General features: G+C 38.2%; 1 protein-coding gene across 1 annotated transcript; it reads left to right on the top strand.

Moving 5' to 3' along the window:
• Positions 1-4,009: 4,009 nt before the first annotated feature.
• LOC133310078 (hyoscyamine 6-dioxygenase-like) lies at positions 4,010-13,790 on the top strand. The gene is made up of 4 exons (XM_061510966.1): positions 4,010-4,210; positions 4,637-4,884; positions 5,027-5,345; positions 13,542-13,790. Exons 1-4 carry the CDS (start codon positions 4,010-4,012, stop codon positions 13,788-13,790), a joined length of 1,017 nt encoding a protein of 338 aa, XP_061366950.1.
• Positions 13,791-14,798: the final 1,008 nt, after the last annotated feature.

Genomic DNA, 14,798 nt, shown 5'->3' with positions numbered 1-14,798 from the left:
TGTGGCTTTGTGAGAAGCCTTAAGACATGAAACGTAAAGGAAAGACGTTGTCTTTGTGTCTTATGCTTGTTGAGTATGATTATTGATATGATTGCTGGTCCAAACAGATTATGATTGTGCTGTGTGTGGACTTTGAGCTTGGTTGGATTCTTGGTTTGGATAGTTAGCTTGAAAGGTAAGCTTTTGTGTCCTCGGTTTAGCCATTGCGTGGTTCCACCATACCCCATGAGGGAATGGTTTATATGCATGATGTGTTTTCATGCTTTGATGATTGGAATGCTTTTGAACTGTTAAGTGTAAGGGCCTTATAATATGCATGTGTTGTTCTATCTAGACGGTAAGCCTGAGTATGTGGCGTCATACAATACTGTGATTATGTGGGTGGGTGCAAGTGGCGTCTTGCACTGATTGTAGGAAATAGACGTATATCCTGCATTTCTCTGGCCAGTAGACTATCTTGACACACATGACATGGTTATCTGTTGCATTACACTGACTTTGGAACTTATATCATATACCTGCTTTTGAACTTATATTGCACATGTAAGTGAGCTTGGGGTGGAAGATCCTTGAGTACCCCTTGTCTTACTGAGATTTCTGTTTAGAGATCTCACCCCACGTCTGGGTGCTTATTTCAGGTTCAGGTAACCCAGGGGTTGAGACCTCTAGCGGCAGGAGGCCGGAGCTTAGTTGATTGATGTTTATCTACTTATGTATGTTGTCTATGCTTGGATGCTGGATTATGCATGTAGCGTTTATGTCATTAGCTTTATGTATTACTGTGTTGAGACTCTGTTGGTTATGTTGTTACTTGGTAAGCATGAGGTTTGTCCACGCCACATTGTCTTGACTTTATGTTTTTAGTTTGGAGTTGTATTAATGTATCAGGATATTGTCCGGACTACATGTTGTAGATCCTTGACTTAGATACTCACTTATTTATCTATTGAGGTATTTCAGTTAGCTGTCTTTTGCAAATTACATACATGCAATGTTTTGGAGATGAATTAAGTAATCCAACTTGGTAATGGTAATGACTTCATAATTGAATGAAAGAAAAAGATATTCCGCATTTTAAATTAAGCGTTGCTTAATACGATGACATGTTAACAAACCGGGTATACACGGGGTGTTAAAGTAACCTTTGTTTTATTTTAAAAACTATGTAAGCACGTGCGCCAATGAACGTGCATCGCTTAGCTTATCGAAATTTTAAAAACACTAAGGTCCTAAATTCCGATCATAATAGGCAGATTGTGCTTCATACAATCATGATACATGATTGTGGTATGCAGTGTGTGTTTAACATATGACCATTTTAGAAGATCCACAAATTACTCACAAAATAAACTATTCTTTTAGGAAATTTTCTTAATTATTTTGTAGATTTAAATCATCCAAATAATTGACTTAATTTATTAATCTAGATTTCAGCAATCATAATAATTATCATTTATAAGGATAATTTGAAATCAAAATAATTATTATAACAATGATTAAATTATTAAATTCGTTATGCATTAATTACCATAATGATTATTAATCTAGTCGTACAAAATAACAATCATTTAACAAGTTATGCAACAATATGTCACCATATACTCGCATGTTATCACATCAAGCATATTATCAATACAATTCACCCGTTCATTAAAATAAAACAATTATAAAATGAACTTTAAATCATGGTTTCTTAGAGAAAAAATAAAATAAATTACAAGCCAATATTTGATGGCCAAAATATTCTTTGACTTGCACTATTATTTTTCTTCTTCTTTCTGGGTCCATAAGGTTTTGGTTCAAACCTTTCTGGCAACCATGGGCTTAAAGGCCCAAAATACCAAAAACTGGTAAGAAAACCTAACCTCTTTCTTGGAAACCCTAGCCGTTATGACTATTGCGCCTCTGTATGACGTCCGATTCATCCAAATTTTACAGGCAAGACCACCTTGATGAGACTAAGCCATGACCACCAAAATCACCTAAAACGGAGCTGGCATGCACTCCCACGCGCCTTATCTTCCCCGGAGAGTGAAACCCACTCGCAGAGACTTCCGGTGGATAGTGAGGGAGTGTTCGGCCTCTGTTTTGCGCGATTTAACATTCGTTTGACTCAATTTTCCATTCTGAATCTTTTAACGATCTCGGATTTTTGATCGGAGGTCATATTCATCACGAACAAGTACAAAATAGCCGTGAATGTCTTCTTTTTGCATCTTCTTGGTCTTCTTTCATTATAATTTTGTAATACAACGAAAATATATAAAAAAATTGAAATAAAAATCCAAGAAGGAAACCTAATCATAAGGGATTAGCCTCCTTGTTACAACCCAAGAAAATGCAACCAAATCTCTACCATGGATTAAAGCCAAAAACCAAATAAAAGCATTGATTTTTATAAAAAGAATTATAAAGGATACACATACCAATATATAATAACAAATATAGAAACCTAGGTGCCATATTTCACGATGCTAACTAATTACATAAAAATTGTAAATCAAAACTAGATCCACATCCAAACACGCAATCTGGCTCTAATACCAATTGTAGGAATTATTGGATCAGCGGAAGCATTTTAGACCATTGCGATTTGGGATGCAAACGAATCATCATCATTTTACTGATTTACCTCTTGGTGCGCAAATCTCGTGTAGAATCTTCCCATGTAGGATTTCTCTTCACGAACTGCTCACCTCAGCACCGCAGCGCGAATAACCTCCTTGAAGCTGGACAATGGCAGATCTTCCAGACTATGTCTCAAGAGGAAATAGGAAATGTGTGGGCACCCTCTCACTTTTAGAGAAATGACTTTACGTCAGCCTCGTGAAGACTAGATAGACTGATGACTATAAGTGTAGAATATATATGGGTTTCAAGAAACCTTAGCCCCAAGCTGAATGAATTTTAGGTTTCTTGTGCTATTCTTGCACACTAGGTCCTATTGGGCTTTAGTGAAAGAGAAAAACCCAACATTTTCCAGCTGAAGAATCCAAATCCAATCATGAACATAGTTCCAAGAAATGTAACAGAGGAAAGATGAATTCTGTTGAAGCTTCTGTTTCTGCGAAAAATGAAGACTAATGTTTTGGGTTGGAGTTCAAGGAAAAGAAGATGGCTTCCTAGATTGGATTCTCAAAATAGGTTGCCACAAGGGTGGTGTTGATTGTTCCAACAATTGGGACACTCTTTTAAGTTCAGATTTGCTGGTATTGCCTTATGATTAGAAAATGTGACTTGAATTATAAGATGTTCAACCTAAGACAATATTCTAACATGTCTTTGTATTCACTAGTAGCATTTTATTTTTATATTATTTGTAACATTATTATCTTGATAATGTAAGCATTAAGAATTATATAAAACATGATTGAATAACTTGCGTAATATAAATTTATCCTATATTTTATAAAACTTGATGATTTAGCTTATATATTTTTTTCGAGATATTCCAATCGGTTCATGGTTTGCGACTAGTCCGATTCGTGGCGAATCTCGGAATTAAGGTTTTAAACCTCTCCTAAAGATAATACTGAGAAGGATTGAATACATTCTCTCAACTTTACCTGCTCAGTTCTTTGGCGCCAATCAAGCTACCATAATTTACTGAATTAGCTTATATCTAAGTTAATTTATTTTGTATTTTTTTTAAAAAATACAAAGAATACAAAAATTATAAAAGTTGATAAAAACTAAAGACACACAACACCCAGTATATCGCTTGCGGGAAGGAAAACATATTCGTTCTGTTCTCAAGCAGAAGTGATTTGGCGTTATCTTAGGACTCCATGTGATGTGATGCGGCAAATTCATTCTTCACAATTGCTTATACTAACTAACATTGATTGTCATTATTTGCATTTATTATATTTTATTGAGCATTGCTATTAGTATTTAATCAAAAAAGGAAAATGGTTTACGGCATAAAGTTTGGAATATGCTTAATGAAGTCAACTAAGCTATAATCTGTTTATGGTAGTTACCATTCCCTAATATCAATCAAAATAGCATGGAGAAGCTCATCTCTAGCAGATGCAACTTGCAATATGTTCCAGAGTCTTACATACTACCACCAGAAAGCAGACCTGGGAAAGAAGCTCCTCTCTGCAACATGGTACCAGTAATTGATCTAGGTGGAGAATTATGTCATGATAATTCAACTCTAACTCAGCAAATTATGAAGGCTAGCCAAGAATTTGGATTCTTTCAGGTCCAGCATTTACTCTTAACCCCTACTTGTTGAAATTCAAGTAAATTGATTGTTATTTTTAGTCCCATCCAATTGGAGCATGTATTTAGCTTTTGCATTATAAAAGTGTGAACCCAAATGCACAAGGCTCCCCTACATCTTATCACAAGGAACAATCTTAGTGTTGTTTAGTTTTTACTTTATTTTCACTCTCCGTTAAACCCGACTAGCGAGTGTAGAGTGAAGGAAATCTTTGTTCGCAGCCTTACTCTTGCATAATTGCAAAGAGACTGTTTCCTGGATTCGAACTCATGATCTTTCAGTCACGAAGGAACAATTTTACTACTGCTTCGGTTTGCCACTTTTAGTTTTACCCAATAGTTTTTGCTTTATATTTGACTAAATCTCATATTGTTCAAATATTCATGAATTGAAAACAAAACGCAGTTGGTGAATCATGGCATTCCCAATAAGCTATTGGATGATGCAACGCAAGTAGCCAAGGAGTTCTTTGAATTACCTATTGAGGACAAGGCAAGGTTATACTCAGAGGACCCTAAGCAAGGTTGTCGATTATATACAAGCATTGACTATGCTAATGAGGATGTACACTACTGGAGAGATTCTCTAAAGCATCCTTGTCATCCTTTACAGGAACACATCCAAAACTGGCCTAATAAGCCAACTAGATATCAGTATGTACAGGTTCATGCAATGAGTCCATGAAATTTTCAATATTATATCTTATTAGTACATGTGTGCAGAACCTTTTAGTTGTGAAGAATTTGATTCTAGCAAAAATGATTCTAAATATTAATTGGTTGCTTGGTTGGGCAGGGATGTGATGGGGAGCTATTCAGTGAAAGTGAGGAAGCTCAGTTTGCAGCTTTTGGATATGATTTGCAAAGGATTGGGACTTGAATCTGGATATTTCAATAATGAACTTAGCAGTGTTCAATTAATGGCTATAAATCATTACCCACCTTGTCCAGACCCAAGTTTAACTTTGGGTTTGCCTAAACATGGTGATGTTTTTCTCATAACTCTTCTTTTTCAAGGTGAAATGAATGGGCTGCAAGTCTGGAAGGATGGACAATGGTTTGCAGTTGAGCCTCTTCCCAATGCACTAGTGGTTAATATTGGACACATGTTGCAGGTTCATCCCTATTCCTATTCCTCAATTTTGTCATCTACTCTCTTTCCCATAAAATTAGTTTGCATAATTTTAGAGAAAAATGTTAGTCAACATTTACCATATAACTAAAGTCAATTGTGTTGCATAATTTATGTCCTTCTAATTGAATATATCATTCCATCAAAGTCCAATTTTATCTTCTAAGGTTCTGTTTAGTTTGGTTTGGGGGTAAACATAAGATTACAAAATTTATGAATTCGATTTGATTCAATACACTTTTACTTATAAGAACTTATCTATGAGCTTTTTTTTATTCTTATTCTTATCCTGGTACCAAACCATGCCTTAGTGCTGGATCGGAATAGATTACTGTGTTAATAGTTTAATAATGATTGGAATTTGGAAGAGTCTTATATATTTATTTAAAATTTTAAGATCTCATAATAAATCTTTAAACTATATGAACTTATTTAAAAAACGACGAAATATTTTTTTTATGTTGCAGAAAGTTTTTCCTCTTTATGTCATAAAAATATTCCTATGATGGGTCCTATCAATTAAAAAAAAAACTTAAAAAAATTAAAATAATATGAGACAACAGGAGATGATTTTTCAAGAGAAAATAATCTCCCTTAAAAAAATAATAAAACTATAAAAATCTATAAAGCAACTAACTAATCTAAATATCAATGTTATTAAAACCGGTTCGGTCAATGATTCGATCGAGGTACTAGGTCACTGGTTGAACCGCATGACCCGGTGATTATATATAAATCTATAATTTATATTAAAAAATTTATAAATATACTCAAATAACTGAAAAAAATAATACAAATTCTAAATATTTTAATATAAAAAATAACAAATTATACATTATTGTCCAATAAAGGATCAAACAAACACATAATGCTTGTTATATTGGTGTTTCAGGTTCGGTAAATGACATCTCTAACTATCAAATCAAAATTCTCTGCATAGTGCATAACTGAAATAATATTAAGATTGTAGGTACATAACTTATGTAAGTAAATAAGTAACAGATCACTCAAATATGTCAATCATGATTTTTTTTTGGAAAACTTTTTTTTTAAAATATTTTTTAAAAAACCCGGACCGGGTCGCCGGTTTTTTACCAAAACCGATCGGGTCGTACCGGGTCTGATACTTGACCGATCCAATGTGATAACAGGACCGGTCAGATGACCAGTTTACTAGATTTCGGATCGACCCGGCCGGTCCGGTTTTCACAACATTGTTAAATATTATAAAAATAGTACTGTCACTCTGCTTTTAGTACGCAGATTTTGCGTGGATTCACGAGAATTGGGGGTGGGAAAAAAATTGTCAATATTTGATATGCATATTTTGAAAATATTCTCAGCTACTTTTTTTTCATCATTTATTTTAATACTATACTTTCCCAAAGAAAAATACCCTCTGACCTATGGTGTAATTTTTTTCCCACCCCTTGGGAAACGATAAAGCAAATTGTTGGATGAAATTGGTCTGGATTGGGAAACGATTAAACAGATGATGTATTCAAACAAATGGGTATTTTTATAATTCTATGCAACATTCCCAACAATATTTTACAATCAACCAAACATAGCATCAGAAAAATAACCCAACATTCCCAGAAAAAAATTCCTACCATATTGCCAGAAATCATGATTCTCGGGTAAATTTTTTTTTTCTCTCATACCAGACACCTCCGTAAAGGGAAGTTTGGAAGAGGATAAATTTTTTCGTGTCCAAAAATCATGATTCTAAGGAATATGGTGGGAAAGTCACTTTTCTGTAATGTTACTAAAAAGCTGTTTGGTAAGCCAAAATATTACTAAAATTTTGTCCCAAAAAAAGTGTAAATTTTTTCCAATACCTAGGATTCCAAGAGTACCACTCTTTTGGTGGTATTTTTGGGTGGCATTTTGGAAGAAAAATTGTACACAAAACAAAATCGCGTGAAAATCATATTTCTGAAGAAAAAAAATCAGAAAACTTATATCAAACGTGGGTAAATAGGATTATCACTATCACTTTTCCGAGAATCTCAAAAAAATTCCCTACCAAACGAGCGCTTCTTCTGTGCCACAAGCGCACCAATCACGATGAAACGGTGTATTTACATTATGTATTACCGGTAGTACATAACGTAAAATACAGAAGTTATTATTTTTCTTTTTCTAATACTGACGTAGCATGCTCCTATAAATTCACTGTACTTACTCCTATAATATACTAGATTTCTCGCTACCAAACATGCCCTTTTACATTCTTCATAGTTCATACTGTTGGGCTTCCTCCTTCAATGCTAAGCCCAGGCCCATTTGAGGGGTTTCCTAAAAACCCTAACCCTAATTTCCACCTCCTCTATATATACTCATTAGTTGAGGGTGGAGGCTAGGTCAGATTTTGAGAAAACAAATTTGAGAGAAAAATTATTTGATTGTTTGAGCAAAGTTTTATGCTTTGCATTTGAGAGATCTCTAGAGAGAGTTTGAGTGAAACATCTCTAGGGTAGTTTGATTATCACCAATGTTGGAGAGGTTGAGTTAACCACCACATTGGTGTATTTGATTCGTTGTAACCATTATTTTCATAGTGGATTTTTGATCTGGACTAGGTCCCGTGGGTTTTTACTTCTTCATTGAAGAAGGTTTTCCCACGTTAAATCTGGTTGTGTTCTTCTTCTCTCTCTCTCTCTCTCTCTCTCTCCTATTTTGTGATTTTTCGTTTTTGATTTTTCTGCTGCGTTGCTTGACCTGGTGAAGTTCAGGCCGAGGTATTGCCGAGATCCGAGATCAGGATCTTGTTGATTGACTTCCGCACAAAGGCTGCTTAGCCGAGCTTGAGGGAACCGAGTTCCCAACAGTGGTATCAGAGCCCGAGTTCGACGGGTTCTGAGGGAGACGAGATGGAGACCAGTGGCATAACTCATGGTGGAGATATGTTCAAGTTGACCGCAGACAACTTCACTTATTGGAGACCGATGATGGAAGATCATCTCTACTGCAAAGATTTACATGAGCCCATTATCCTTGATGAGAGACCGGCAGGCAAAACTGATAAGGAGTGGGAAATCCTGAGTCGGAAGGCGGTAGCCACGATCAGGAAATATATTGATAAAAGCCTCTTTGAGCACGTGTCCGAATTCACGAACGCGTATGAGTTGTGGACGAAGCTGGAGTCCATGATACAGAAGACTCCCAGGAACAACGCACACCTGGTTCGCCGACTTGTTAAGCTTGAATACAAGGACGACATGAGCATGATTGAACACCTGAACACCTACAAAAGTATTGTGAATCAGTTGTCAAAGGCTGATATGAAAATTGATGAAGAATTGCAGGCATTGCTGCTGTTGAGCTCGCTGCCAGAAAGCTGGGATACTCTGGTGGTGACCCTGAATAACTCGACTCCAGATGGAAAATTGAAGATGGATGTCATGATAGACAACCTCCTGGGCGAAGAATCCAGGAGAAGAGAACGAGGTACTTCGAGTAGGTCTGAGGCCAACGTTGCTAAGAACAAAGGAAAATCCGACTCCCGGGGTAGAAGCAAAAGCCGGGGTAGAGGTCGTGACAGACGAGACAAGTCCAGAGGTCGGTCAAAGCCGAAATATGAGTTGAAGTGCTTTTACTGTGGAAAGACATGCCATAAGAAGTCAGACTGCTGGACCCTACAAAATGATGAGAAGAACGACTCTGTGAAGCCGGATCAGATTATTCCCAAGAAGAGGGAAGACAAGAGCACCACTGCGGTGGCTGCAAACCCTGATGCCGATATATTCCTCCTAGGTGAGGATAATTATTTGAATGTTGCGTATGATGACTGCACCTGGATTGTTGACTCCGGTGCCTCCTTCCACGTTACTCCACACAAAGGTTTTTTCTCCTCTTATCGAGGTGGTTATTTTGGAGTCGTGAAGATAGGAAATCAAGTGACCAGCAAGATTGTTGGTGTCGGTGATGTAACTATGACCACGGATGTCAGGTGCCGACTTGTGTTGAAGGATGTGAGGCATGTTCCTGACATGCGTTTGAACCTAATCTCGGTAGGCAAACTTGATGATGCCGGGTTAGTGAACTACTTCGGTAGTGTTAGATGGAAGCTGGCCAAGGGAAACTTGGTCGTGGCCCGAGGTAAGAAAGAAGTCTCCTTGTACGTGATGCAAGGAAAGATCAATGGCGGAGAAGCCAATTCTGTTCGAGATGAACCTAGCTTGGAGCTATGGCACAAGCGCCTCGGCCATATGAGCGAGAAAGGGTTACAGATCCTGAACAAGAAAGGATTACTGACCGGGTTGAAAGGCCAAGCGTTGGAGAGTTGCACGCATTGCCTAGCTGGAAAGCAGCACCGAGTTTCTTTTGTGAGACCGGATCAACCAAGACGACGCAGGTATATTCTTGACCTCGTCCATACTGATGTCTGCTCCATGTTGGAAAGATCCCTTGGAGGAGCTCAGTACTTTGTTTCATTTATTGATGACCATTCCCGTAAAGTGTGGGTATATTTGTTGAAGTCTAAAGACCAGGTACTCCAATCCTTTAAAGAATTCCATGCTATGGTTGAAAGGGAGACTGACAAGAAATTGAAGGTGGTCCGATCTGATAATGGTGGTGAGTATTGCGGCCCTTTCGATGCATACTGCAGAGCGGCCGGGATCCGACTTGAGAAGACGCCCCTCAAGACTCCACAGTTGAATGGACTGGCTGAGCGGATGAACAGAACTATTGAAGAGAAGGTCCGAAGCATGTTATCCAATGCCGGATTGCCGAAATCATTCTGGGGAGAAGCCGTCAAAACAGCTGTTGACTTGATCAACCTCTCACCATCACGGCCACTTGAAGGAGAAATCCCAGAAGAAGTCTGGACAGGTCGGAAAGCGGCCTATAATCAATTGAAGGTGTTTGGATGCCGAGCTTTCGTGCATATCCCTAAAGATGAAAGGGCCAAACTTGATGCAAAGACTAAAAAATGCATTTATCTTGGTTCGCCGAGATGTGAGTTCGGGTTTCGACTTTGGGATCCAATCAATAAGAAGATCGTGAGAAGCCGAGATGTGATCTTTCATGAGCATGAGAACATTCATGACATCTCGAAGCCCAAAGTCCGGGTTACTGTCAGACGTGAAGAACCCATCCCTTCTGTCCGAGCTGAAGCAGGGGGAGAAAATCAAGAGAATGAAGAAATTGACGATCAACAACAAGCTGAAGATGACCAAGACACTGAGGTCCGAGTTGATGATGAGATCCGGGATGAGAATGATGAACCGGGTTCTCAAGCTGAAGAACAGCCGAGATATCCAACTCGAGAAAGAAGACCCTCTACAAGATACCATCTGATGAATACATCGTTGTTGCTGAAGACGGTGAGCCTCAGAGTTATGATGAGGCTGTGACGAGCTCAGAGAAAGAAGAATGGGAAAAGGCAATGCAAGACGAGATGAAGTCTCTGCACGAGAATCAGACTTATGAGCTGACCGAATTGCCAGAAGGAAGACGAGCTCTGAAAAATAAATGGGTCTACAAGATTAAGAATGAAGAAAACGGGCAAAAGCCGAGATACAAAGCCTGAATTGTAGTGAAAGGCTGCAATCAAAAGAAAGGAGTTGATTTTGAGGAGATTTTTTCTCCTGTGGTGAAAATGACCTCGGTCCGAACCGTGTTAGTCATGGCGGCTTCGATGGACCTCGAGGTAGAACAAATGGACGTGAAGACGACATTTCTTCACGGTGATTTAGAAGAAGAAATATATATGGAGCAACCTGAAGGATTCCAAGCTCCAGACCAAGAAGACTTGGTATGTCGATTGAAGAAGAGCCTCTATGGCTTGAAGCAAGCACCTCAGCAGTGATACAAGAAATTTGAATCATTCATGATTGATCATAAGTTTGAGAAGACTGAAGCCGACCACTGCATATTTGTGAAGAGGTATGAGGCAGGAGACTTTATGATCTTGTTGTTATATGTTGACGACATGCTTATTGTAGGGAAAGACAAATCGAGGATAGTCGCCCTGAAAAAGGCGTTGTGCTCGTCATTTGCAATGAAGGACCTTGGCCCTGCAAAGCAGATTCTCGGAATCAAGATCATCCGAGATAGACAAAAGAAGCTACTGTGGCTGAGTCAAGAGAAATATATTGAGAAGATTTTGAAGAGATTTAGCATGGACAAAGCCAAAACAGTGAGCACCCCCCTAGCCGGACACATAAAGCTGAATCAGAAGCAATGTCCGAGATCTGATGAAGACAAAGATGAAATGATGAAGGTCCCGTACCAATCTCTCGTCGGAAGCTTGATGTATGCAATGGTTTGCACTAGACCCGACTTGGTGTATGCTGTTGGAATGGTAAGCCGGTATTTGTCAAACCCGGCAAAGAACACTGGGAAGCAGTGAAGCGGATCTTCAAGTACCTCCGAGGTACGACCGACTTATGTCTCCGATTTGGAGAAGGCAAAGCCGAGTTGCAAGGCTACTCAGATTCTGATTTGAGGGGAGACGCCGACTCGAGGAAGTCGACTACAGGATATTTGATGAGATTTGCCGGAGGAGCTGTCTCTTGGCAATCAAGACTTCAGAAATGTGTTGCATTATCGACAACTGAGGCTGAGTACATTGCCGCTACTGAGGCAAGCAAAGAAGTGTTGTGGATGAAGAAGTTCCTTATGGAACTCAGCCATGATCAAGACAAGTACGAGCTGGGTTGTGACAATCATAGCGCAATCCATCTTGCGAAGAATTCAACCTATCACTCCCGCGCTAAGCATATTGATGTGAGGTATCACTGGATCCGGGATGTGGTGGAAGGTGGTGAGCTCGAACTCGTCAAGGTACACATTGACCAAAATTGGTTCGACATGATGACAAAGCCGGTTCCAGCAAGAAAATTTGAAGACTGTTGTGAAGGAGCCGGGTTGATGCTGAAGCCGACGCATTGAAGTCGGAGGGGGAGATTTGTTGGGCTTCCTCCTTCAATGCTAAGCCCAAGCCCATTTGAGGGGTTTCCTAAAAACCCTAACCCTAATTTCCACCTCCCCTATATATACTCATTAGTTGAGGGTGGAGGCCAGGTCAGATTTTGAGAAAACAAATTTGAGAGAAAAATTATTTGATTGTTTGAGCAAAGTTTATGCTTTGCATTTGAGAGATCTCTAGAGAGAGTTTGAGTGAAACATCTCTAGGGTAGTTTGATTATCACCATTGTTGGAGAGGTTGAGTTAGCCACCACATTAGTGTATTTGATTCGTTGTAACCATTATTTTCATAATGAATTTTTGATCTGGACTAGGTCCCGTGGGTTTTTACTTCTTCATTGAAGAAGGTTTTCTCACGTTAAATCTGGTTGTGTTCTTCTTCTCTCTCTCTCTCCTATTTTGTGATTTTTCGTTTTTGATTTTTCCGCTGCGCTGCCTGACCTGGTGAAGTTCAGGCCGAGGTATTGCCGAGATCCGAGATCAGGATCTTGTTGATTGACTTCCGCACAAAGGCTCCTTAGCCGAGCTTGAGAGAACCGAGTTCCCGACACATACTTCAAAGTAACTGCTCAACCGTTACATTGAGATACTTCATCTAAAAGAAAAACAACCGCTTACCCTCTAACAAGTTCACATGCAAAAGAGTTAAGCGAAAAATAGATGGCTCAAATTGATAGGCTGTTTGTGTGCAATTATCTTAGTTTAAAGTCGGTTTGTGTGGTGAGGATGAGTTCTAAGTGCTAGACACATACACTTAACTATAGAAACCAGGTTAAACTGGTACACTGCTACTTTTTTATCATGCAGATCCACATTGACCCGCATTCAGTTACACTGCTATATGATTGGAAAATAACATACCCCACCTTACCTCATATAAAAATGGAATATTGTATGAGAATGTCACTTCATTAGAAATCAATAATTTCCAGAAATATTTTTAAAAACTTGTACCAAACATCAATTCTCAAGTTTACTTTTAAAAAAAATATAGTTTAACAATCCTTAAAACAATTTCATCCATAGGTTCGGTAATAGAAATTTCTTCAATCAATCCTTACCCAATTTTAGGTTGAGTATCTTTTATATTATTATTTTCCTTCAGATTTAACGGAGAGTGATTTTTTATTTCTGTTCACTTTTTTTCTTATGTTTCTAAGTGTTCATTATATTGTATAGCAACTTGGTGAGTTATTCTTGGATTGAATCTCAAATTACTGGTTCATTGATATGATTGTAGATTATCAGCAATGGGAAGTTGATGAGCGCTGATCACAGAGTGGTGACAAGCAAAGGACTTGCACGAACAACAGTTGGTTGCTTCATCCTTCCATCCCACAATTGCCATATTGAGCCTGCAAAAGCACTTGTTGTTGGTGACTGTGTTCCTTCTCTTTACAAATCTTTTGAATTCAAAGACTTCCTTAGTACTTACGTAGCAGATACTCATGCCAGAGTGCCACCACTTGAGCGATACAAGCTTCAATAACATCATCATCTTTTGTCTTCAACATGTGTACATACATAAATTGAAGGATGCTAGTTTGTTCAATTAGAGAATAATTGGGCAACTTGGCCTAAAAAAAACAAACCACTGCTTTTATATTCAGCAATATTTTTTACAATTTTGCATTCAGCAGCGCCACTTACTTTTTTTTTTTGGGTTGGTAAGATTCAATGAACTTCACTATTGATTCTCAAAGCTAGCAAAAAAAAATAATCACAAGCTGAATCTCCATATCCTATCTTTGCGGCTAGTGCTTGGAAAAGTTTGCTGTAGAGTCTTCAAAATTTTCCCATTTACATGATTACATACGGCTAAGAATGTTGAATAGTTTAACGACAGAACAAGAACTTGATCCTCTCAATGAACAGTTCACTGACTCACATCCACTGAATTAACAAAGTGATAAGCAATGTTTCAGAATCAAGCTGATGATCCTTGTGACTTGTAAGTTTTGTCCAAGCAATAAGGATAACGAACCCAGCATCCAAAATAGGAAGAAAATTGGACTTAGATACAACACCAATGACTTTATAAGGTATAATTTTTTTGTCAATAATCATGTCATGTCCCCACATGAAGGAAGAGGGTCAAAAGTATATAGCAGTTGTCCCTCTAATCTTCCATTCCTTTGGTTTGGTACAGAAGATAGTTTCCCTGCTTTGAAGGAAAATCTAATTGTGAAGTGACTATTCTTGTATATTCAACTTTTTCACTTCATCAGCAAGAAGAAAGTTTGATATACATCAGAGTGTAAGCCATCTTGTAGTGTTTTTGTTTAATGAATAAGTTGAGAAAAAAGTGATTGAAAATTGGTATTTATGGAGAGTATTTATAGTAGTCCCGGCACACGCACACCTACTCCTTCCATTGAGGAGCTGTCACTTGGAGAAAAAAACAAAATTTCTCTCTCCTCCATGTAAGCGAGTCAGAAAATACTTATTTTTCATTGATTCGGATCACTGAATCATAAATGATCTTGGACCATATTAA

Source organism: Gastrolobium bilobum, unplaced genomic scaffold, assembly GCF_033153095.1.
Source record: "Gastrolobium bilobum isolate Gb01-03AN ecotype WA unplaced genomic scaffold, APGP_CSIRO_Gbil_v1 utg20487, whole genome shotgun sequence".
In the NCBI taxonomy this organism is placed as follows: domain Eukaryota; kingdom Viridiplantae; phylum Streptophyta; class Magnoliopsida; order Fabales; family Fabaceae; genus Gastrolobium; species Gastrolobium bilobum.
Note: the sequence above shows the minus strand (reverse complement) of the source record. Positions and strands in the feature narration are given on the sequence as shown.